The 25,786-nt window shown below is 52.4% G+C and overlaps 1 protein-coding gene across 4 annotated transcripts in view; it reads left to right on the top strand.

Annotated features, from left to right (window-relative positions):
- Positions 1-25,786, top strand: part of PTPRU (protein tyrosine phosphatase receptor type U) — an 88,495-nt gene that overhangs the window by 43,095 nt on the left and 19,614 nt on the right. For 2 of the 4 annotated variants that reach the window (XM_024976162.2, NM_001191494.1), the window contains exons 10-18: positions 1-202; positions 537-639; positions 3,063-3,336; positions 4,301-4,337; positions 5,262-5,400; positions 10,130-10,159; positions 13,735-13,892; positions 24,501-24,691; positions 25,392-25,467. In XM_024976162.2, coding sequence (XP_024831930.1) covers positions 1-202; positions 537-639; positions 3,063-3,336; positions 4,301-4,337; positions 5,262-5,400; positions 10,130-10,159; positions 13,735-13,892; positions 24,501-24,691; positions 25,392-25,467 — 1,210 coding nt within the window. The remainder of the gene's footprint in view (positions 203-536; positions 640-3,062; positions 3,337-4,300; positions 4,338-5,261; positions 5,401-10,129; positions 10,160-13,734; positions 13,893-24,500; positions 24,692-25,391; positions 25,468-25,786) is intronic. The other 2 variants (XM_005203219.5, XM_024976169.2) reach the window with 1 other exon arrangement.

Genomic DNA, 25,786 nt, shown 5'->3' with positions numbered 1-25,786 from the left:
ATCAGCTACCAGAGTGTTGAGTCGTCAGACCCGGCGGTGAACGTGCCGGGCCCACGGCGTACCATCTCCAAGCTCCGCAACGAGACCTACCATGTCTTCTCTAACCTGCACCCGGGCACCACCTACCTGTTCTCGGTGCGGGCCCGCACGGGCAAAGGCTTCGGCCAGGCGGCGCTCACCGAGATCACCACCAACATCTCAGGTGAGCCCCGCCTGACATTGCCTGGCCCCTCTGGGGAGGGCCAGAGTCCCCTGGGCACGGAGGTGGGGCTTCTTGGGGGTGGAAATGGAGGACTCCTGCTGAGATAAATGAACCATTTAGAGGGTGAGGTCAGGGAGGATTAACTCAGAGGGTTCTGGAGATGGTTGGTGGAATCCGAGGGCTGAGGTCAGGGGTCAGGGAAGCTCAGGTCAGAGGGAACAGGGAGGCAGAGGCTGAAGGGGAAGCGGTCTGATGGCAGAGGTCAAGGAGCCTGGAGGCCTGGCCTTCCTGGAGTGGCCAGGCTCCGGGCTTATGTCCTTGTCCCCTCCCCCAGCGCCCAGCTTTGATTATGCTGACATGCCGTCGCCGCTGGGTGAGTCTGAGAACACCATCACCGTGCTTCTGAGGCCGGCACAGGGCCGCGGGGCGCCCATCAGGTGGGCATGCGTGTAACGGAGGGGCGGGAGGTCAGGGCGGTAAAAGAGGCCTGTCCTCTGACCCAGAACCCCAACCCAGGCCCGCTCACCCTTGTCTTCCCTCAGTCTCCTCCTCAGAGTTCAGAGTGTCAGGAGGAGGATGTTCTGTGATCCTGGGCAGGTGGAAGGCTGGCACTCACTCCCCTCAGGTCGTGGGCTGTCTGGTGGTGACTGTCACAAGATCTTGAACAGGAGATTGTTTGGATCTCTCCAGAGGACCTACCTCTGACACCTTGGGGCTTTATTTCTCCCCAGCTTTTCCTTTGGGGGTTCCTGTCGAGGGAGACACAAGGATGAGTTTTCTGGAAGGCTAGGGCATCTGGCCACATGGGGTCATCTCTCTGGAGTGTCTGAGAGCTTGGCTTCCCTACTTCTTTGCAGAGAAAGCAGATGCTGCAGTGACTGTTTCTGTTGGGGAGAAGGTGCTGGAGATAAGATGGGGTGTGTGTGTGTGTGTGTGTGTGATTGTGGGTGTGATGTGTGTGTATGTGAGAGTGTGAGTGTGTTTGTGCAATGTGTGCACACACTTCCTGTGGGCCAGACGTCATCTTAGGGACTTTACCTGCATGAGTCATTTGATCCTCACGGCAGCCGGTGGAGTGGGTATCAGCACCCTTATTTTCCGCATCAGGAAGCAGGCTCAGAGAGCCTGAATAATGTGCCCCTGAGGCCATACGCCTGGTAAGTGATAGCGCTGGGATTTGAAAGCCTGTACAGGCTGTACCTTTCCTTGAAGTCATGGAGCCTCCCTGGCCCTCTGGTCCACCCCCTCCTTCCCATAAAAGCTCAGGCACCAGGAGAGGGTGACAGCCTGCAGTTGGCCATGAGAGAGTCCTACTGAGACCCCCTAAGGTGGCAGGGGGTTTCCCAGGTGCTCTTGACACTCACTCACTTCCTCACTCCTCCTCGCTTTCACTTTTTCCTCCTGCTTTGCCTCCCTATATTTGCTACTGCACAGTCTGATTTGGGCTGATTCCCAGACACTAACGGGAGCTGCAGGAAGAAGTCTGCAGAGCTCAGTGGAATTTGGCATTTTGCAGGAGGCTCAGGACACTGGTGCCTCTGAATTGGGAGGAGTTGGGGACCCAACTACTCCAAAAAAGAAGCACCTTCTCCTTTCCTTGTCCCCTTGGGGGATCCTGTGAGCAGCCCAGTCAGCGTCTCAGGCAAGCCTGGGATGGGGCGAGGAATGGACCATGTGAGGTGGAGAGGCCCGATGACAGTGTGACCTTGGACATGTCCCTTCACCTCTCTGAGCCTCCCTTTCCTTTGTGCCTTATGGTGATTGTCCCAGATCAAGATGTGCTTTGTTCACGCTTCATGATTATTAGCATCTCCTGGCGGGACCTGGGGCCAGAGGAGGCCTGACCTCGGCCTGGGAAATGGAGTTGAGAGGGGCCTGGGCTGGCTAAAGATGGGATGAACCTGTCTGGCCTAAATCTTAGGGTGCTAGGGTGATTCCCTCCTAACTTGGGAGCTCAAAACAAAACAAAACAAAAAAAACAGCTGGAGAGCAAGGAAAAGGCATTTCTACTTTCCCAGAGTGCAGGCTGTCAGTATGGGGTGTCACACGCCCAGACGTGACTGAGGCTGGGAGTGGAAAGATTTAAATTTGTCAGCATTCATTTATTTACTCTTGGCTTTGTTCCACAGAGGATTTGGAGGAGCTCATAGGACAAGGCCATTCAGTATGGTGATGAAAATAAATAGACACACACAAGATGGGATCGGGAGACAGAGACCAGGGAACACAAATCAGCCATCAGGCCTGGGAGATGGTAGGCTCAGAGCTGCAGACCCAGGGCTGCCTCTGGGTTGGGAGAGTATTTGAGACGTAGGTTTAGTGTGACCTCGTTTGCCTGCTCAGTGACTGGCTCCCCCACTGGAGGCCAGTTCCAGGAAGCCCAGAGCCCCAGGTGCCCAGCGTAGGACTCATGTCTGAGCTCAGTAAAAACTTTCTGCATGAATGAATGCATTGTGTCTTACTCGAATTTACTGAGGCCTAGAGGGAACAGTTGGGAACCTGGTTGGAGCCCGGGACTTGAGGTTCCCAGGCCCTAGGAGTCAGGGTGGAGCTTCAGGGCTCTGTTGGCTTGAGCAGGGCCCACATAGTTTCAGCCTTAGTTACAGTAATAACAGTTGCCAGGCACTGGCTGCTTGTTAAACTTGCCTCTTTGCTCACCTCTACCTTATGCAGCCATCCCTGTAATCATTCCCATTTTACAGAGGAGAAAACTGAGGCCCAGGGAGCCTAAGTGACTTGCCCAGAGCTGAGATGAGGGCTGTCCTGAGCCTGACCCCAAAGTCCGCACCCTTAGTCACCAGATAGCTCTCCCTGTCCTCTGGCCACTGTGACCACTGCCCTGTCCCCTCCCCATGTCCAGTGTGTACCAGGTGATTGTGGAGGAGGAGCGGCCGCGGAGACTCCGGCGGGAGCCTGGCAGCCAGGACTGCTTCCCGGTGCCGCTGACCTTCGATGCAGCGCTGGCCCGGGGCCTGGTGCACTACTTCGGGGCCGAACTGGCGGCCAGCAGTCTGCCTGAGGCCATGCCTTTCACCGTGGGTGACAACCAGACTTACCGCGGCTTCTGGAACCCACCGCTTGAGCCCAGGAAGGCCTATCTCATCTACTTCCAGGCAGCAAGCCACCTGAAGGGGGTGAGGGGCCGGCCAGGGTCGTGGTGGGGGCGGTAGGGGAGGGGGGCAGGCTCAGGACAGGCCGGAGCAGGCTGCTACAGAAGCTGGAGACAATGCCCCATCCTCTACCCCTCCACCCTTCGCCTCCCACTAACCGTATTCCCCACCTCCTTCCCCATATTGCGCCCAGGCCTCCCGTAGCCCTGTGCACCTCTGCCTACCCATCTGAGCCCTGCCCTCCTAACCCCAGACACCTTCTCTCCAGTACTAACCCTTTCCAGGGGCTTCTTCCCTGATGGCTCAGATGTAAAAGATTTGCCTGCGATGCAGGAGACCCGAGTTTGATTTCCTGGGTCGGGGAGATCCCCTGGAGGAGGGCATGGCAACCCACTCCAGTATTCCTGCCTGGAGAATCCCAGAGATGACAGAGGAGCCTGGTGGGCTTTTCCCGGATTCATTTCTATCCAAGCTCCCAGTCTGGTCCCTGCCGCCTCCTGAGGCCCTGGTCTTCCATCTCAGGTTCCTCTGGCTCCAGAGGGTGTCCCTCTCCTCGTCTGGCTTTCACCTGACCTTGAAGCCTAGGACCCGCCTCCTCCCTCCCTGAAGCCCCGCCCTTCTCCAGGCTCCTCCCTCCTCGGATCGCTCCTTTCCAGGCTGCCCCCTGGCCAAGCGGACCTCTGGACCTAAGCACTACCCTCATTTCTGAGCACCTCCTCCTTACCCACTCCTTGTTTTTTTTTTTTTTCCTGTTCCCACCCATCTCATTCCACTTTCCTAAGGCATCGGTCTGTTTGTGGACCCCTCCCCTTCTTGGCCCCTCCGTCCCTGGTTCCCCGTCGACCCTCCTGCTGGTGGGGTGTGTTTAGTTACAGTTCACACCAGAAAAACCCTGACCAGGGCCAAGACAGCCTGTCTAAGGTTGCCTCTGGGGAGGGTCAGGTCCTGGCTTCAGCGGTGCTGAGACCCGCTCCATCTGTGCCTCCAGGAGACCCGGCTGAACTGCATCCGCCTCGCCCGGAAGGGTAAGTCCCCCTGATTCAGTCCTTCCGCCGAAGGTTTCTTACTTGCTGGGCTCTGGGGAGGTGGACGCTGGGCACTCAGGGCTGTGGGAGCTGAGGCGGGAGGTCTGGCAGACTGGTGGGGGCCAGGAAACATTTCCCTTCTTGGGCCTTATGTGCCCCATCTCGAGGGCTTCTTCTCCCAGCCTGGGCACACACCCTCACACCACTATGGTCACAGAAGGGGCCTGGCAGAGGGTGAGCCATTGAAGTTGGGAATGGGGTGGTGGGTACTGGACCCTGGTCCTGGAGTCTGTATCTGCCCCCTTTCCTGTGGGGAGGAGAAGGGGGATAGCATGGACCCTGTAGCACTGACTCTGCTCCCAGATGGGGAATGTGGGTGGTTTCCAGTCCTGAGATGCCCTAACCGAGCCCTCGATACGTAATTCTCTTCCCTTGTTGCCTCCCAGGAGGGCAGGAGGCTGCGTCTGAAGGCCCCGTACACATCCTCCATCCCCCATCCACTGAAGGATGGGGAGGATTTGAGGCAGGAGAGAGGGCATCGCAGTGGGCACCACAGTCCTGTGTCTGCTGGGCTGTTCTGATGAGGAGCTATTCCAGATAGGGGCACAGGACACCTAAGGCCTCTGACCGGAGGATGCAGAAGGTGGGAGGGACGGTGAGAGATGGGTCTGATTGACTGAAAGGCGGGACATGTGCTGAGGATGATGGGCAGATGTTTTTGTGCACCTGTTTGTGTAGCCTGGTTTATTCCTTGGGGCTTCAGTTTAGTCACTCAGTCACGTCTGACTCTTTGCGAACCCCATGGACTGCAGCATGCCAGGCTTCCCTGTCCATCACCAACTCCCGGAGTTTAGACCTCTGCAAGCAGGGGGAAGGTGGTTCCCGCCTCCACTCTGATCCTCTGTCCTGTGTTGTTCTCCCCAGCTGCCTGCAAGGAAAGCAAACAGCCCCTGGAGGTGTCCCAGAGGTCGGAGGAGATGGGACTCATCCTGGGCATCTGTGCGGGGGGCCTTGCTGTCCTCATCCTCCTACTGGGGGCCATTATTATTATCATCCGAAAGGGGTGAGTGAGGCCAGTGCCCTGGCCCACCCGGGGCTTCTGCCTGTCCGAGGCCGGGTGAGCAGAGAGGAGGCTAAGGGTTGGTTGGGCAGCCGCCTGGCGGGCGTGTGGAGGGCTGCCAACCTGGGCATCAGGCCTGTGGATCGACCCAAGCCGGTGAGGGGAAGCCCGAGACTCTGCAGATGGAGCTGACCCAGAGTGGCTTGGCTGGAGCCCAGGTCTGGCCGGTGCCAGGTGCCCCTGTCCAGGGAAAGGCTCTCAGTGCCCGCTGCCAAGGAGCCGTGCTGGGAGTGGGCCCCACCCGACTGTGCCCGCTGGGCTGTTCTGATGGGGATGGTGAGGAGGTGACCTGACTTGGCATCCTCAGTGCACGAGAGATCTTCTGCCGTCTCGTCTGCCCTAACCACGGGTTTGGCGTGTTGTCCCTGAGCAGTGGGGGGCGGGGCTCACTCCCCTTCACGCCGAGGACCCTGAGCAGCGGCTCTTCTCAGGCTCCATCTTCTCTTGGGCTCAGCTTGCCCTGGACTCTGTTACTGTTGATCCCTGAGGAGTCCTTCTGGGCCTGTGACTCAGAGGAGACCTCCCTTCCTGCCCTTGCCATTTCCCAGGCCTCAAAGGTCCAGCCTCATGTTTGTGTCGGAGGCACTTTCGGGTACATTTCACAGTGGGCGGAGTGAATACCAGCCTATCTTAGAACCTAGAACTTAAACTGTTTTGGAGTTTTAGAAATCCAGGATGTGAGATTCTGAGAATCTCCAAGTTTAGAACTGTGGAGGCTCTGAACCTGGACACTGAGAGCTGCCATTGTAGTTCAAGGATGTCTGCTGCTGCTGCTAAGTCGCTTCAGTTGTGTCCAACTCTGTGCGACCCCATAGACGGCAGCCCACCAGGCTCCCCCATCCCTGGGATTCTCCAGGCAAGAACACTGGAGTGGGTTGCCATTTCCTTCTCCAATGCATGAAAATGAAAAGTGAAAGTGAATTCGCTCAGTCGTGTCCGACTCCCAGCCACCCCATGGACTGCAGCCTACCAGGCTCCCCTGTCCATGGGATTTTCCAGGCGAGAGTACTGGAGTAGGGTGCCATTGCCTTCTCCCTCAAGGATGTCTAGCCTAGTGATTTTCCCATCTTCCAAAAGCAGCAGAACCTATCTTCGAAACACTAAATAAACCTCTCCTGAGAGCCAGTACATGGGGCACTAAAGACTGAGCCTTGGTTTGGAACTCGGTGGGCTTCTGAGACCCTGCCCCACCTCATTTTCCTTGCCCCACCTCATTCCCTACCAGGCAGCCCCAGGACACTGTGGTCCAAGCCCCTTAGTTGAGGAATGGAGACGCTGAGCCCCAGAGGGGGCAGAGACCTGCCCAAGGTCACCCGGGAGCCAGAGATAGAGCCTGCTCCATCCTCTCCCCTCCTGGGCTCTGGCTTCTGCGACCCTTGCTGCTGCCAAGTTGGGCACGTGTGGGTGGGTTGGCTCTGGGTCTCTGGGCTGTCAGGAGCAGATAAGCAGGATCCAGGGAGAGAGGGAGAACTGGGCAGGGACCCCCTTGCCTGAGGCCAGGCACCAGCAGGAAAGAGACTCTCCCCAAGAGTCTCGGGGTGGGGGCATGCCAGCAGTGGGGTGCTGGGATGGTCTGTTCAGGGCATCAGGCTCTGATTGTTCCCTGTGAAGCTTCCTGAGGCAAAATCATTTAAACTGTCATTTAATGAGTATTATGCTGTGCCAAGAGCTCTCCACACATCACCCATTAGAACCGTAGTTACTGATCACCTACTGTGTACCAGGCGCTGTTCCGGCACTCGGGAGACATCAGGGAATTTTTCCTTCCTGGATCCTGACTCACAAAGCAGATCTAAGTTCCTTTTCACAGGTCGGGAAACTATTATTAAGCGACTCGCCCATGTCACTTTAAGTAGCAGGTCCTGACTGGACCCAGGCCTGACCGCAAAGCTCATCCTCCTTGTGGCCTGGCATGTGAAGGGCCTCACCACGGCTGGCACAAGAAGTTCCTATAGGAGGCGAGGCCCTGGGGGGTGGGGAGTGGCACAGATAGAGGGCTGTAGGGGAGGGGTCAGATTCGGGGAATTGCAGGCGGTATTTGAGTCTCTCCAGATCTACTCTTGAGGGAAGACTGGCAAAGTAGGGAAGGTCACCCACCCCAGCAAAGAGAGTGCCAGGCCCAAGAGAGGATGGATGGGTCAGAGATGCTACCAGAGCCTCACTGGGAAGCCCTCCACTTCATGCAGCTGCTACTGGAAGCCTCTAGGATCCCTTCCCCGTAGCCACCTGCCTCTGCCCTGTCCCTTCTTAGATCCTCTAAAAGCCATTCAGTCCCATTCTGTAGCCTCTTGCTGCTTTCCCCCGAATCCTACCTGGCCTTCCGGGTTCACTGTGCTCTTGAGGGCTCCCTCAGTCTGCACCGTGGGTGCCATGGGGCAGAGCAGCTTTGGCAGGGATGGGGGTGTTCAGTTCAGCCTGGGGTATGGATGAAATGGACAGATTAGGAGGTTTCTAAGGGCGAGCAGCCCCCAGGGAGCTCCCGTGCACCCTACTGGAGGAAGGAGGCACCGGGGGTGGGGTGGAGGTGGCTGGGAGCAGGTCTCAGCTTCTTCATCCTGCCCCCTGGACAGTGAGGCTGGATGCACCTGCCCCTGGGAACTCTGGGCTGCCCCAGGCCAGTTGGACCCTTTAGTTCTGCTTCCAGAGACCCTCCCACTTCCCTTTGCAGCACTCCCCCCACCCTGCCCACCCCACCCTGCCCTTCACTCACATACTCACAGGCTTTGCTCAGTGTTTCTCTTCCCTGCTGGACTGAGAACTGCATGAAGGCAGAGGAGGTTCTGTCCTGTTGCCTGTGTGTCCCCCGGGTGCTCTGTGTATGACTTATGGATACTCGGGTCCTCCTGAACCCGCGCCCCAGCCCAGCAAGCAGAGGGGCAGGGAAGGGCTGGGTGCACGCTTGCTGTCCAGGAGGGGATTATTTTTAACCTCACTTGTTTAGAGGAGAAAATAGAAGCTCATAAAGATGGGGTTCTTTTAGTTATTTTTCTTCATTTATTGATTACTCGGTTTAATAAAATCTGTATTGAGGGAATGCATATTCCCTGGGCACTGTCCTGGGCCCTGGGGATCCCCAGTGGGCAAAAGCAACCACGATGCGGTCCTCTTGTGCTTTGTGGCTATGCATGGGGAGTCTGGCATTAAACTAAAAAAAGCACAAATTGTGAAAAGACCAGGGTGTCAGGGTGAAGGGGCAGAGAGAGAGTAAAGGGGGAACTAATGAAGTTGGTGATTGTGGGGGAGTCCATAGGATCGGCCCTTTTGAAGTTATGACAGTTCAGCTGAGACCAGAAGAATGCCACTCCTTCAGCCCATCTCCCTGCCCTCAGGGCCACTCTGACCAGCTCAGGGCCCTGGACCCCCACTCTGTCCCTAGGATGGAAGACGTGCTGTGCGACCATGTTTCTCCCGCCCTGGCTGGGCCTCTGTCTTCCCCTCCCCTCTCCTTGCCTTCCCCTCCCTGCTGATGGGGTGACGTGGGCACGGGTGAGTGGAGGACCCTGGAGCGGGCCTGGAAGGGGCCTCAGGAGGGGCTGGCTCTGGGGTCAGGGTCTTGGGCCTGGTCTGGACTCTCGCTGACCCCCTGTGAGCCGCGGACTGACATGACTCTTGGGACCCGGCTCCTCGCCGGGGAGGTGGGATCAGACCTGCCCCACGACCCCACTGCCGGTGCCTCGAGGTCCCGTCAGGGCTCTTGGCCCAGCTGTGCTCTGGGTGCTCACGAGGGCGCCACGCGGCTCCTTTAGTGGACCCCACACCCAGGGGCAGTCCGGGTGGCTGAGGGGGGCCCCCCTGGCGTCCAGCCCCCCTCCCCATCCCGGCCGCTCATTTCTTCCCAGCTTGCAGAGGGCTGTCCCTTCAGGGGCAGTGGAGCCTGCGGGGGGCAGGGGGGTGGCATGGGGACTGCCGGGGGTGGTCTGCAAGGATGACTGCACAGTTACCTCGAGTGTGTGAGTGCAGGCATCTGTGTGTGAGTGTGTTTGTGAACTTATGTCTGTGTATGTATCTGTGTGTGCCAGTGTGTGTGTTCGAGTACAGGTGTCTGAGTGTCTGCATGTAGGTCTGTGTAAGTGCATGAGTGTGTCCTTGTGCTTCTATGTGAGTGTGTGTTTGTGAATATATGTCTATGTATGTATCTCTGTGTGTTTGAGTACATGTGTCTGAGTGCATGTATGTCATAGGTCTGTGTTTGTAAGTACATGAGCGAGTCCATGTGTTTCTATGTGAGTGTGTATTTGTGAATATATGTCTCTGTAGGTATCTCTGTGTGTCAATCTGTGTGTTTGAGAACATGTGTCTGAGTGTCTGCATGTATGTAATAGGTCTGTGTTTGTAAGTACATGAGTGAGTCCATGTGTTTCTATGTGAGTGTGTGTATCCATGAACATGTCTGCATGTGTATTTCTCTTTGTGAACACATGTGTGTAAAAGCTCTGCTTCCCTCCCAGCCCTTTCCCCACCTCCTCTCACTCCAGCAGTGGGCTTGGGGAAGGTTCTGGAAGGAGCCGGGCCAGCCCTTGGGTCAGAGAAGGCCCTTCTGACCCTTCGGTCCCAGGCCAGCCCTGTCCCCAGCAGAGAAAGCACCAGGCCCCTCCCGCTGGCGGTGCTGCCCTGGGCCCCACCTCATGCACGAACCGTGGCCCACCTGTGTGTTCTCTTTGCACGCTGCCAGGAGAAACCACTATGCCTACTCCTACTACCCGTAAGTAGCGCACCTGCCCGGGGGCCCCGCCCCTCCTGGGGAGCGCCTCCCCCCCGCCCCGACCCTGCCTGGAGTCAGCACCTCCTCCACGGCCACTCTGCCTCTGAGCTTCCCTCCTCTGCTGTCCCTCCTCTCCCTGCCATCCTCCTGTGTGGAGGTCATGAGCGCTTGCTCTGTGCCAAGTCTCAGGTTCAGATCCAGCTCTCTGAGCCGCCCCAGACAAGTCATTGGACCTCCCAGAGCCTCCTGTCCTCTTGACCCCAGGGCAGCCCCTTGTGTCTCAAGCCACTCCTGCTGGTCGGGACCTCCCGAAATCAGACCTCAGTTAACGTCCAGGAAGGTCCTTGCTAGGGTCCTGCTCTGGGTCCACAGCCTGTGTACGCATGCATGTTGGGGGCAGAGACAGGGCAGCTCCCAGGGCACCTCCAGCCGTTCTCCAGCTGGGCCCAGCTCCTCAGACCCACCGATCCCTGCACACCTCCCCTAAGCTCAGTTCTTCACACAGAAACCACACGATAACCCCGAGAAGAGGCCCTGTGATCGCCCCATTTCACTGATGAGGAAACTGAGGCTCAGGGAGGTTAAGGACTTGTCAGAAGTCACAGGGCATGCAGAGACGGGGTTGCAGCCCGGGCACCCGTCTAACTCCACGGCCTGCCGATGCTGCTCTGTTTTCCGCCTCTGGGATCTCTGACCCTGCAAGCCTTCCAGATCATTCCCCTGCACCCGTGCTTGCCCCTCCTTGCAGAGCAGGCCCAGGTGGCCCCAGGCCAGCCCAGAGGACGGTGGTCTCTCACCTCCTCCCTGGACCCTCTTCTTGCATCGACATCACCCATTGTCACACTGGCTTTTCCAGCAACCACACCCCCGTCAACACACGTGGCGCCTCCAGCTCAGCTGTTCCTTGAGCTCCTAACAAGGCAGCGCTCCTGCTCCCTCTACTCTGCAGCTGTTTTTCAAAAACATTATTTTATTGAAGTGTAGTTGATTTACAATGTTGTGTTAATATCTGCTGTACAGCAAAGTGACTCAGTTACACACATTTTTGTAATCTTTTCATATTCTTTTTTTTATTTTTTTTTATTTTTAAACTAATTTATTATTTTTTTTCTTTTAAATTTTATTTTACTTTTAAACTTTACATAATTGTATTAGTTTTGCCAAATATCAAAATGAATCCGCCACAGGCATACATGTGTTCCCCATCCTGAACCCTCATATTCTTAAAAATTTTTTTAATTGGAGGATAATTGCTTTACAGTATTGTGTTGCTTTCTGCCATACATAAACATGAATCAGCCATAGGTATACATATGTCCCCATCTCCCACCCCATCCCACCCCTCTGGGTTGTCACAGAACACTTAATTTTGAACCTAAATGCAGAACTTTTCCGAGTTGTCCATATTACACAGCATCGGCTTGATTGCACCCTGAGGTCGGCTGGAGGCCACAATGCAGTGTCCCCCCTGGCTCTGTCTGCGGATCTGGTTGGTTGATGTTTGAAGTTCTTCTGCCAAGTAGAGCAGGAGGCCTGGGCAGGAACAGAGCCCTGTGGTTCACCGCTGCAGACTGCCTCCTAGGCCAGGATCTTCTCGGGACGGGTCCTCCTGGGCTCCAGGGTCCAGCCAGCCTGACGGGCTGTCCTCTGTCCGAGGCCCTCTGTCTGTCGTCCCTGTGGTCGCTGGTGTCTGACCTGTCCCCCGCCCCCCCGTCTCCTTCCCCACCTCTCTCCTTGTCATTATGCCTTTTTTCCCTCCTCTCCCTTCTCTGTATCCTCCTAATTCTCTTGTCCCACCCCCGTCTCCCTCTTCACCTCCCTTCCTCCTCCACATTCTCCCTTATGTTGATGCTCAAGGTCACAGCCACAGAGACCTCTCCTCATCTGCCCCCAAAGGGTCTTTGGCTCTGCCCTGGGCCGGAGTGAGGGAGATATCCAGAGCCTGAAGGTGGATGGGAGTCCGAGACCTGGGCCCGCTGAGCCGACTCAGATTGGGAAAGGCACACCCACCGCAGTGCATAGCCACACTGGTCCCCAGCACGGACACACAGCCCTCTTTCCTGTGTTTCCCAGAGGAAACACATTGTCGTCCTGGCAGGAGGGGCATCCAGAGGTCATCCTGTCCCTTCCCCTGCCCCCAGCAGCTCTGGAGCTGGGAAGGGCTGAGTGGAGTTTGTCTCTCTGGGAGAGTGAGTCCCACACTATCCTCTTCATCTCCACGATGACCAGTGTCCCTGAGCCCGCATGACCTGGAAGTCCTCTCTCAGGTCTGCCCTGCGTCCTGCATGCTGTAGGGCTGGGCAGGTGAATGGTTCTCTGGTCTTGAGCCCTCCCTGTGATCGGGTCCCGGCTCTTTTCCAGTCTCAGCGCCGTTCCCACATCCTTTCCCTTTGCTTGTGTTTCAGCCCCTCAGACGTGGAGCCTTGATCCTTGCCTTCCCATCCCTGTTCTTCCTCCTACTTTCCTCCATGTTCCCTGGGGTTGCAAACTACCATCCACATCTAAAGCTGGACTGGAGACCTGGGCTGTGCAGGGGTCCCTGCCCAGGGTCCTCTCCAGAAGCTCCCCTTCTTGGGAAGGACTGGGCCTTCTCCCTCTGCAGCTTCCGGCAGCTGGATGGGCTGGTGGGCAGCGACAGGAATATGGATGCTGTGTGGATTACTTAAGTCTAGTGTGGCCTGTGGGAGGACCATCCTGGGGTTCCTGGGGGTAAGAAAAAGTCGTGATTGGAATTTATTCCGTGTCCACTGAACACTGGACACTGAGACTGGCCGAGCTCTAGCCAGACCCTCTGCCTGAAGGAGAATTGCAGTGCTTTCCCATGCGGGAGGAAGAGGTCCCAGGGCAGCTGCCTGGTGAGGCCAGAGGAAGGAAGGTTATGTGTGGGGCCTGCAGGGGCCGGAGCTGGGCAGCCGTCTTCCTTGTGGTGGATGCGGTGATTGTTGTGACACAACAGTAGGCCTCGCGTGACTGTCCTCCCCATTTTCTGAGCCTTCAGGCCCAGTGAGAGTTAGGAGGCATATCCCAGCCCGAGGCCACCACTGCTCCATCCCTTGCTCTCAGCAAAAGTCCATGGATGGGGACCCTTGTTGTTCAGGTCCCAAGTTGTGTCTGATTGTGTCTGCGACCCCATGGACAGCAGCACGCTCTCAGCAAAGGTCCATGGATAGGAACCCTTGTTGTTGTTCAGGTCCCAAGTTGTGTCTGATTCTTTGCAACCCCGTGGACTGCAGCATGCCAGGCCTCCCTGTCCCTCGCTATCTCCCAGGGTTTGCTCAAACCAATATCCATTGAATCAGTGATGCCATGCAAGCATCTCATCCTCTGTCACCCTTTTCTCCTTCTGCCTTCAATCTTGCCCAGCATGAGGGACCCCGCCCGGTCCCTTTTGGGCGAAGAGGCAGCTTTCCGGGTCTGGTGAGCAAAGGGTGGGGCCAGAGTCCCTTTAGCACCCAGAGATGCTTCTAGACTGGCTCCTGGCCTCAAGGCCCCTGACTGCCGGGTCTCCCCATCCACCTCTGGGTGCTGTCCTGTCCAGCTGAGCACCCATGTCTCCCATCGACCCTCCTCTGCAGGAAGCCAGTGAACATGACCAAAGCCACCGTCAACTACCGCCAGGAGAAGACCCACATGATGAGCGCTGTGGACCGGAGCTTCACGGACCAGAGCACGCTGCAGGAGGATGAGCGGCTGGGCCTCTCCTTCATGGACGCCCATGGCTACAGCCCCCGGGGTGAGTGCCTGCCCCTTCCTCGTGGGCCCCAGGCACTCCTGCCCCAGACTCCTGAGCCAACAGCACAGAGCCCCCCATCAGCAGATTCTGTAACACCCCGAACCACAGGACTAAGCATCCTGCTGGGTACCAGCACAGGCCCTGGGGATACAGAGAAGGCACCGGTGTTATCTTTGCACTGGAGGAGCTTTAGGAAAATGGAGGTCTTAGACATAGATTCATCTAAAAGGAGTGTGAGTTCCCATGTTAATTGTGAGAAGTGTTCTGGAGACTCAGGGAAGGGAGCGCTGCTGCCGGGTCAGAGCCATCTCTTTCCTTCTGTGTGAAAGGAAGTGCTCTGGAGTTAGACCTCGGTTTGCATCTCAGGTCCCCTGAGCTGTGTGACCTGAGGCAAGTGGCTTAACCTCTCTGGTTGTCTGCTTCCTCGTGTATAAAATGAGGAGGAAGATTGTCTCTGCTGGTGGTGCTGCTGGGAGACTAAATGAGAATGTATATACATCATTTAGTGCTATGGCTGGCCTGCAGGGAGAGGAGGGTGAGTCAGCTGTATATGTTAGGAGCTTCTCATCAATCGCTTCATCACACATCTTTTGATTCGACTTAGTGCTGATTTGTACAAAAGGAAATAGACTATTTAGGAAAATCATGAAGTCGTAATAATACAATAAACACTGCTGAAGCCCACTGGTGAATTTGAAAGTCATCTGAATGCGTCTCTCATAGCCCTTACCTACCTCTTAGATGTAAATATTCCCTTGAAATTTATGTTTATAACTTTCTTGGCTTTTGGGGAGTAATTTTTACCATGTGTGCATGTGTCCCCAAACAGTGCATTCTATAATTTCGCTCATTCTGAGCTTGATAAAAATGAAATTGCTCTCTATTTTTCAGCTCAACACCATGTTTCCAACATTTACCCAGGTGGATGTTTTGCTATAGTTCATTTATTTTCTCTGATGTATAGTTTTCCATTGTATGAATATATCACAATTTATTTCTCCATCCTGCCATCCACGGGCATTTGATTTGTTCCTAGTTTTCTTGTTATTACAAACGAGGCTGCTGTGAATGTTCTTAAATGAATCTCTAGATGCACCTGCACAGCAGCTTCTGGAAATAAGAGCTGCTGGATTATAAAGTATGTGCTTGTTCTGCTTTCTGAGACAGGGCCAAATTGTTTTCCAAAGCGTCTTTGCCTGTGTTCCTTCCTAGCAGCAGGGTGTAAGAGTTTGCATCACTCCACATCGAGATCAAAACTTGCCAGGCTTCTTCACTTTCGCCAAACTAGTTTGTATAAAGATGGTAATTCTCTATAGTCTTAATTTGCATTTCTCTGATTACTAATGAAGTTGAACATATTTGCAAATCATCATCGGCCATTCAGGTTTCTTCTTCCGTAAAATGCCTGTTCATGTCTTTTACCTAATTTTCTGTTTGGTTTTCTGTTGCTTTCTTAGTGGTTTTTAGGAGTTCTTTATATATTTAGGATGAGACTCATTTGTCTCTTATGAATTGCAAATATCTTCTCCCAATTTGTGGCTCATCTTCACTGGTTATTTATAGTGTCTTTGGATGAACAAATTTTTGTGTAGATTTAGTCAAGTTCATCAGTCTTTTCCTTTTTGATTTCTATTTTTGTGTTTGTTTAATGAATTCTTCTGTATGCAAAGTTGCAAGACATTTTTTACTTTTTTCTAAAACTTTTAATATTTTGCATTTCACTTTTACGTCTTTATCCATTTGTAGTTGATTTTTGTATGTGATATAAATTATTTTTTTTCTATAGGGAAAACCAACTGAAAACCATCGGAAAACCATCATCATAATACCTGATGATGTCCCAGCATCAGGTATTATAGTTCATATTTTCACCACTGATTTGCAGAGCCACCCCGTATCATATATCACATTTCCATATATATATGGGCTATGTTTTGGCTCCCTGTTCTTTATCATAGGCCAGTTTGGTGATTCCTGTGTCAGTACCAAACTAGCTAATTACCATAGGTATCTAGGTCTTGATATCTGAAACATCAAGCCCTCTCAACCTTATTCTTCACCAAGGATGTCTTGGATATATTTGCCTTCATTCTTTTCCTTAAAAATTTGAGAATCATCTCTTCAAATTCCTTGGAAAACTTTGTTGGCGGAATGTGCATTGAATCTAAGGATTGGTTTTCATTTTGTAAAACCGAAACTCGACATCCATTAAACTCCCTGTTCCCTCTCTTCTCAGTTCCTGGCCACCACCATTCTACTTTCTGTGACTTTGATTACTATCTCATATAAGTGGAATCATTCAGTACTTGTCTTTAGGGACTAGCTTATTTCACTTAGCATAATGTCCTCAGAGTTCATCCATGTCGTAGCATCTTTTAGAACTGCCTTTTTTAAAATTGCTTTTTGAAAAAATTAATTTTTTTAACTTTTAGTTTTTGGCTGCACCGCATGGCATGAGGGATCTTAATTCCCTGGCTAGGGGTCATACCTGTGCCTCCTGAAGTGGAAGCTCAGAGTCCTAACCACTGCGGGCTACCAAGGAACTTCCATAATTGCCTTTCTTTTTAAGGCTGAATAATATTCTGTTGTATGTATATGCTTGCTTTTCTGACCCATTTGCCTGTTGATAGACACTTCGGTGGTTTCCAAGTTTTAGCTATTGTGAATAATGCTCCAGGCAAGAATATACTGGAGTGGGTTGCCATTCCCTTCTCTAGGCGATCTTCCCAACCCAGGAATGGAACCCAGGTCTCCTGCACTGTAGGCAGATTCTTTACTGCCTGAGCCACCAGGGAAGCCTGCTATGAACATGCTGCTGCTGCTGCTACTAAGTCGATTCAGTCGTGTCCGACTCTGTGCGACCCCATAGACGGCAGCCCACCAGGCTCCCCCGTCCCTGGGATTCTTCAGGCAAGAACACTGGAGCGGGTGGGTGTATACAGATATCTCTCTGGGTCCTTGCCTTCAGTACTTTTGGGTATATACCCAGAAATGGAATTGCTGGATCATATAGGAGGTCTATTTTGATTTTTTGAGGGCCTGCCATACTGTCTTCCGCCGTGGCTGCACCATTCTGCATCCCCCTAGTAGTGCCCAGGGGTTCCCGTTTCCCCACATCCTTGCCAGGACTTGCTTTCTGTTAAAGAAAAAAAAAAATTTATAGCAGCCATCCTCATGGATGTGAGATGGTATCTCGTAGTTTCGATTTTCTTTTCCCTCATGCTGGAGTGATGTGATGTTGAGCATCCTTTCATGAGTTTATTGGCTGTTTGTGTACTTTATTTGGAGAATTTTTGAATTGGGCTGTTTGTCCTTTTGCTGTTGAGTTTTAGGAGTTCTATATTTATTCTGGATATTAATCCTCATCAGATAAATGATTTACAAACATTTTTATCCCATTCTGCGGGTTGCCTTTTTACTCTGCGATTCGTATCTTTTGATGAACAAATGTTTACGCTTTGATGTTGTCCATTTTGTCTGTTTTTTTCTTTTCTTGCTTATGCCTTTGGTATCATAGCCCAGAAATTCTCGCCAAATCTTGTGTCATGAAGCTTTTGCCTTATGTTTAGGTCTTACATTTAGGTCTTTAGTCCTTTCTGAGTTACTTTTTGTGTATGATGTTAGATAAGGGTCCAACTTCATTCTTTTGCATATGGATGTCCAGTGTTCCCAGCGCACATGGGGTACATTTTTAGAATATTATATTTCTAAGTATTGGTCATATAGGGAAATGCAATTGATTTTTGTGTGGATAGATATTGGTCTTATATGCATCCACCTTGATAAACTTTCTTTTTTTATTGTATAGTTGGCTTACAGCATTGTTAGTTTCAGGTATGTAATATAGTGCTTTGATATTTTTATAGATTATACACCACAGAAAGTTATTACAATATTATTGGGTATATTCTCTGTGCTGTGTATTACATCCCTGTGGCTTTTACAATTTATAACTGGTAGTTTGTACCTCTGAATCCTTTTCATCTATTTTGCCTTTCTTCCTACCCCCTGCCCTTGTGGCAAACCCTAGTTTGTTCTCCATGCCTGTGAGTCTATTTCTGTATTGTTATATTTGTCTATTTGTTTGACTCTTTAGAAGCTACTCATAATGTCATTTTTCTTCCTTTAGTTTGTTAGTGAGGTGAGTGACAGTTTTAGATTCTCCTTTTTTTCCCTTTTTAAAAAATTATTTATTTTTAATTGGAGGATAATTGCTTTACAATATTGTATTGATAGATTTTCTAATGTTAAAATAACCTTCCATTCCTTGGGTAAATTCAACTTGGTCTGATGCGTAATATTTTTTTATGAATTCTTGGATTTAGTATAATATAGTTCAAGATTCTAAAGCTGTATTCCCCAGTGGGATTGGCCTGTAATTTGTCTTTTTTGTGCTATCTTTGTCTGGTTTCTGGTATCCAGATTCTACTCATCTTATAAAATGCATGGAGATCTTGTCTCTTTTTTCCTTATCACAGAAGATTGGAGTTGTTGGCTCCAACTCCCTGAAAGTTGGGTGGAATTCATCTGTGAAACCAAGAGTCCTTTTCTTTTGTTTTCTTTATGGAAACATTTAAAACTTTTAATTCAATTTATTTAAAGGAAGAAAGAGCTCCTCTTCAAGCTTTCTATTTTTTCAAGACACTTTTAGTGTCTTGAAAAAGGAATGTGTCTTGTCTAGGAATGTGTCCATTTCATTTATGCTTTCAAGTCCATTGACTTGCATGATGTTCTTTGTGACCTTCCCTCATTAAATTTAACTACAGCCCTGCGTGCTGCTGTTGCTGCTGCTGCTAAGTCGCTTCAGTCGTGTCCGACTCTGTGCGACCCCACAGACGGCAGCCCACCAGCCTCCCCCGTCCCTGGGATTCTCCAGGCAAGAACACTGGAGTGGGTTGCCATTTCCTCCTCCAATGCATGAAAGTGAAAAGTGAAAGTGAAGTCGCTCAGTCATGTCCGACTCTTAGCGACCTCATGGACTGCAGCCCACCAGGCTCCTCCATCCATGGGATTTTCCAGGCAAGAGTACTGGAGTGGGTTGCCATTGAGCTGTTAATCAACTCTTCATCTTACAAACAAGGAAACAGATGCAGAGAGGAGAATCACTTGTCTGGGTCAAACCGCCAGAAGGTGGCAGAGTCAGGATTTAAATGCAGGTCTCTTTGAATTGCAAATTGCTGTTTGGGCTGTATCACGCAGGCCTGGTGGACCGGGTAGGATTTGGGTTGGCAGAGACGGGGAAGCAAAGGCATCTGTGCATGAGGAACAGCATGTGTAAATGCACAGAGGACAACCTGGCGAGGTCTGCTTGGGCTGAAAACTCAAGTGGGTTTTGGGGGGAGTGGGAGGTGGGGGTGGTGTGGGCATGCATCTTGCTGCTGAGTCCTAAGGAGAGACGGAGAGAGGCAGGAAACATGGGCTCTGCACCCAAGGAGCTCACTGTCTAGTTGGGAGGTGAGATGGACCCAGGAGATTCAGCACTGGGCTAACTGCTGGGGAGGTGGGGACAATGTGTTGCCATAGTCTTGAGAAGACACACCTTTGGGCAGGGGAGGTCAGGGTTTCAGCTGAGATGGATAAGATTTGATGAGGGGTGAGGAGGGGTGGACACTGAAGGCAGGATGCTGGATGCAGGGGGAAGGTGTGACGGCTGGGAAGCTCAAGATGTATTCAGGAGACTGAAGCTCAGTCTTAAGGCTTCTCTCTTTCTTTATGTCGCGTCCTGGTCTAGCTGCTACTTTTCTTTTCCTAACAGATTTTTGTTAGGAAGAGGCCAGATTTTTGTGGTTTAGAACCATGTTGATTAGATTCAACCTTAGTATGGAAATTTTAAATAGGGACTTCCCATGCTGAGTAAATGTTGAGCTGGGATGTTCCCAAGTTGTTGGAATGTGCCCCTGTGGATTCTGATCCTGCCCTGAAACCCTCATACCCTCTGGGTTCTCATCCTTCCAGAGCTCTTGTCCACTATGGGAAACCAGAGGGTTCTGGCCAAATGGTTCGTCAAATAAATGCCCCTTATTTGACACCGCAAATGCCCGCTTATCAGGAAGAGGAAATCAGAGGAAGACAATAGGGTCCCGGAGTCAGATGGGCCTGAACGTAAATCCTAATGCTGCCACTTAAGGAGCAGGGCACTTAACCCTTCTGGCCTCAGAATATAGAGTGGGTTGTTATGCCCTCCTCAAGGGGACCTTCCTGACCCAGGTATCAAACCTGTGTCCTTATGTCTCCTGCATTGGCAGGTGGGTTCTTTACAGCTGGCGCCACCTGGGAAGCCATACAAGGGAAAGTGTAAGTCGCTCAGTCGTGTCTGACTCTTTGTGACCCTGTGGACTGTAGCCCGCCAGGCTCCTCTGTCCATGGAATTCTCCAGGCAAGAATACTGGAGTGGGTAGCCATCCCCTGCCCCAGGGGATCTTCCCAACACAGGGATTGAACCAGGTCTCTTGCATTGCAGGCAGATTCTTTACCCTGTGAGCCACCCTGGAAGCCCCTGTGTAACAAGGGGAATAACAATAATACCTACATCATAGGGATATTCTAAGGATTGAATGGCTTAAGAATCATGCCAGGCATATGAAAGCCCTCAGTATGTTAGATATTGTTAGCTATTGTTACAGGTTGTGTTTCTTTAAAGTTGCTTGCTAATTGCAGATAGTGAAGGAGTATAGTGTGCTGTTGGTTGCATAACTGGTGGCCTGTCTTCATCAAGGGTGGATGGGAATTGGGGGAAATGCCTGTCTTTGAGGGAAATCTAAGGATCCTCATTTTCAAATGAGGAAACCGAGGTCCAGAGAGGTCAAGTGACTTGAGTCAGAATTCACATTCAGGCTTCTCTGACTCCACACTCAGTGTTCTTTCCTCTGGGCCTCCAGTCCTCCCCGCAAAACATCAGCTGTCCAGTGGTTCAGTTCAGTTCAGTTCAGTTCAGTCGCTCAGTCGTGTCCAACTCTTTGCAACCCCATGGACTGCAGTACACCAGGCCTCCCTGTCCATCACCAGCTCCCGGCATTTACTCAAACTCATGTCCATCGAGTTGGTGATGCCATCCAACCATCTCATCCTCTGTTGTCCCCTTCTCCTCCCACTTTCAATCTTTCCCAGCATCAGGGTCTTTTCAGATGAGTCAGGTCTTCGCATCAGGTGGCCAAAGTATTGGAGTTTCAGCTTCAGCATCAGTCCTTCCAGTGAATATTCAGGACTGATTTCCTTTAGGATGGACTGGTTGGATCTCCTTGCTGTCCAAGGGACTCTCAAGGGTCTTCTCCAACACCACAGTTCAAAAGCATCAATTCTTTAGTGCTCAGCTTTCTTTATAGTCCAGCTTTCACATCCATACATGACTACTGGGAAAACCATAGCTTTGACTAGATGGACCTTTGTTGGCAAAGTAATGTCTCTGCTTTTTAATATGCTGTCTAGGTTGGTCATAACTTTTCTTCCAAGGAGCAAGCATCCAGTGGTTACTCCCCCAAATTATCCCATAATCATTATGGAGCTGGAGAAAGACAAGAAGCTGAGGGCTGGCTCTTACCTTCCTTTCTCTCATCCTTTCAGGGGCTTCCAGCTGTGTGGGCAAGCTAGTCCTCAGGATCTGTGTGTGTGTGTGTGTGTGTGTGTGTGTGTGTGTGTTAGAGAGAGAGAGATCCCATGGGAATGCATGGGTGAGAAGAGTAAGGACATGTCTTCTCTGGGCCCAGGAAATGGAGCATCTTCTTGGCAGCATCATCATTCATCATCCTTTGTCCTCTGGTGGTCTTGTTTGGAGAACATCTTGTGTTGCTCTCGGGCTTACCTGGAAGCTGCCCAGATTTGGCTCTGGCTTCCTCCCAACCAGAGGGGGCGTTTGCTCGTCTTCAGCCATTGCCAGATGATTCCATGCCTACTTGTGAGGCCGTATCAGGGCTTTCAGCCTTTCAAAATCTCTGAGATGAGCTGCTGGATTTTCTGCCTGGAGAGCTCACTATGGAGCTTCAACACGGTTTCCGTGAAGAACCCTTAGAGACCCCTTCAGAGATCTCAGAGATCCCCTTCATCTCTGAGATCTTTGAACCACCAGAAATCTTTTTTTTGGCTTGAAATTTGTGTGTTTGTCTTGTGTGCTTGTTGTGGATGCTCTAAGAATTGTCATGTCTTAGACCAGGATCCAGTGGTGGAGAAGGACCCGGGCAGAAAGGCCACCTCTTGTCAACCATCTGGCCTGGCTTTCTGAGACTCAGGGGGATCCTCCTTTTCCTGGAAACTCCCGATGATGTCCACAGCCCCATCTGCAGGTGCTCATGTGCCAGGCACTGGGATGGGTGCTGTATATACATAATCTTGGTATAGAATCTGCCTGCAGTGCAGGATACGCAGGAGACCTGGGCTTGATCCCTGGGTCAGGAAGATCCATCCCCTGGAGAAGGAAATGGCAACCCACTCCAGTATTCTTGCCTGGAGAATCACATGGACAGAGGAGCCTGGCGGGCTACAGTCCACAGGGTCACAAAGAGTCAGACACGACTGAAGTGACTTAGCGTGCATGCACATTGAATATTTATACCATCAGATTGGAGAGTAACAGTTTTAATCTTCATTTGCCATATGAAAAGGGAAATTTCTGGAGAGTAAGTAACATCCCCAAGGTTACATGCAGAGCTGGGATTTGATCTGAAGCCTGTCTGACACCAGATACTGTCTCTTAATCGCCATAGTATACTGTATTCCCCTGAGGATATTTCATGAAACAAACAAACTGTCGGTGGTAAAAGACGGAGGTGAAACCTTGCCATTCCCACCCATCTCTTGGAGATTTAAAATACGCACTAACTTGTTGGAAGCCCTAGGAGGTTTCACAGGGGAAAACAACCGACTTATTTTTATTTAAACCAGAATTTCACAAACTCCTTTAAAACACAGAACCCCTCCCCATGACCTTCTCTTTGTTGAATACGTGAGTCATCTGGCAAGACCAGTATTTTCTGGAACACACTTGGGCAGCCACGACTTTAGGCAAATCTCTCCTCTTCAGATCTCAGTTTCTCTACCTAAAAAATGAAGAGCTTGAGGCATTTGACCACAAATGTGTAATGGGTGGGCTTCCCTGGTGGCTCAGACAGTAAAGAATCTGCCTGCAATTCAGAAGACCTGGGTTTGATCCCTGGGTAGGGAAGATGCCCTGGAGAAGGAAATGGCAACCAACCCCAGTATTCTTGCCTGGAGAATTCCATGGACAGAGGAGCCTGGTGGGCTACAGTCCATGAGGTCACAAAGAGACATAAGTAACTCACACACACACACACACACACACACATACACGTGTGTAACTGGTACGTGGCTTGCCCTCCAGCTGTAAGCAACTGGAAATCTGGATAAAACATGTGAAACAGTTGTTTTCAGACGTTGGGCACCAGGCAGTCTGCCACTGTGATTCCTGAGAAAAGCAAAACAAACCGAAGCACCTGCCTCGCATCGCCCCTCTACCTGGAGGCAGCTTTCAAACCTTGGCACAGGAAGTGGAACCCAAGCAGGGCCTGCAGTCTCCCTGATTTGAGGAGGCAGAGATTGGAGTTTGGGGAAGTGGAGCTACCCGGGGTGGGGTTGCAGTGTCTGTCTGAATACTGCATTCATTCCACCCATTAGTAAGACTGGGAATTAAGAGTCCAGACCTGAAGGATGGATATGAGTTCACCGGGCATCAGTGGGGAGAGGGGCAGAGGAAGACCATGTGTGAAGACTTGGGAAGGGAGGCCCCCTGGGAGTCCTCCGCCTGCCCCTGCCGGCTCAGAGCTGGGCAGAGAACAGTGGTGAGACATGCAGAGAAAGCCCCTGCACAGCAGCCAGCCCAGGAGGAGGGAATACATGCTGAGTGTGTGGGAGTGAGTGTTGGAAGCTAGGTGTGGCTGAGCAGGGCTGTTCCTCCATCCCAGGACCTGACCCTGGGGACCAGGGTGGGATGTTCTTGGGGAGGCTGGCCAGGAGAGCTGGGGAGTGGTGGTCCACGGGGAAGGGATGGTTTTCTGGAGTGTGGGGCAGCGTGAACCTCTCCACCTGCTCTCCATGGGCTGAGCTGCCACACAGGCTGACAATGGAAATGCTTGCGCTGGAGAAACGCCTCTATTCAGGTGCTTCCCGCTCATCTGTGGAGGGGGTGGCAACGGCAGCTAATTTTGGGACTTGCTTGTCTGAATGGGGTGATTGCTGGGAGTTGTCAGTGTTTCAGATTGTTCCCTGGAAGAGGGGGAGGAAGGAGGGGATGTCTGGGCTCTGCTGAGCCCTGCCCCCTGCAGGCAGTGGATGAAGTCACAGAGGGGGCCCTCGCTGGGGAGCCCGGGAGGGTAAGGGGGTGAGGGATCCCAGCCTCAGGGCTGGGCCAGAAGGGTCCCCAGAGCGGGGGGCCCGATCCCCTCATTCTACCAATGCGAAGACCGGGATGCCCCAGGGAAGGGGCTCGTCCAGGGCCACCCAGGGCGGCCCAGCCAGCTGCCTGGCTCCAGCAAACAACCCGGACATCCTCCACGCTGGCTGTGCTCCCATCCCTCCCTCAGCTCCCCTGAGTCCATGTGGGGTTCCCCCGGCTGGGGCCTGTGCACGTCAGGAACCCCTTTTCCCTTTCTCTGGCTGCAGGAGACCAGCGCGGCAGTGGGGTCACTGAGGCCAGCAGCCTCCTGGGGGGCTCACCGCGGCGGCCATGTGGCCGGAAGGGCTCCCCGTATCACACGGGGCAGCTGCACCCCGCGGTGCGTGTGGCCGATCTCCTGCAGCACATCAACCAGATGAAGACGGCCGAGGGCTATGGCTTCAAGCAGGAGTATGAGGTGCCTGCCCCCGTCCAGCTGGGACCCCTCGCCAGGGCCTCCCTTGGCTCCTCCTCACTGTGGACCCTGGCAGCCCTCAGCTGGTCCCCGGATGGATCCTTGCCCTGACAGTCCCCATTTTAAGCTAATTTCTTGGCCTTGACCTTGGCCCTAATCTCAGCCTGACCTGGTTTCTCCCTCATCCTAACTCTGACTTAAAAAGTGTCTGAATCTTATGTCGGTCTCTGTCTGGACCCTGCCAGGATCCTTTTTCTATCCCTGATGTGGACCTGACCACCAATACTGACCCTGACCTCCAGCCTAAACCCCAGTGTGACTTTGACCCTAACTTTCATCCTGAGCTCCGTTTGAACTCTGACTCGAATCCCATCCTACCTCTGTCTGGACTTATTTTGACCCTCACCTTTACCTTCATCCCAGCTCAGACCTGGATTTGACCTAAGCTTAACCTTCATTCTGAAATGTCTCTGAACTATAATTACCTCTTTCCCCCTCTATTTCTCACTCCCCTCCCCACACTGCTCGGTATTAAACTTAGTCCCTCACATATAAAGGAATATACAGTGACTTCATCTCAGGCCCCAAGTTTAACCCTGAACCTGACCCTTACCGTGGTCCTGCCTCCTCCTGTCAGGGTCGGGCTCTTGGGAGGGGAGGGGCTTCCCTCCCCGCAACTAACTATGCCTTTCCCTTCTGACAGAGCTTCTTTGAAGGCTGGGATGCTACAAAGAAGAAAGACAAGGTCAAGGGTGGCCGGCAGGAGCCCATGCCTGCCTGTGAGTCCTGCGGGAGGGCCTGCGGTCGGGGGCAGTGGGTGGGAGGAAGCAGGAAGAGGGAGAAGAGCAGAGTGAGCCATTTATGGAGGGCCTGTTGCAGGCCAGGCTGTACGCTGAGCACCCCGCTCCTCATCTGACTTAGTATTCTCAGCAGTCCTGTGACGTGGGATGTAGTAGAACTCCCACTTTACAGATGAGGAAACTGAGGCTTGGGAGGTTAAGCCCCGCTCCCGGCGTCACACAGCTGACACTTGCCGGAGCAGCACCGGGCCTCGGGCCTCCTTGACGCTGCAGCCCCGACTAAGCACTGGCCTGTCCT

This window comes from Bos taurus, chromosome 2 (assembly GCF_002263795.3).
Source record: "Bos taurus isolate L1 Dominette 01449 registration number 42190680 breed Hereford chromosome 2, ARS-UCD2.0, whole genome shotgun sequence".
NCBI lineage: Eukaryota > Metazoa > Chordata > Mammalia > Artiodactyla > Bovidae > Bos > Bos taurus.
This window is presented reverse-complemented; position numbering and strand designations above follow the sequence as displayed.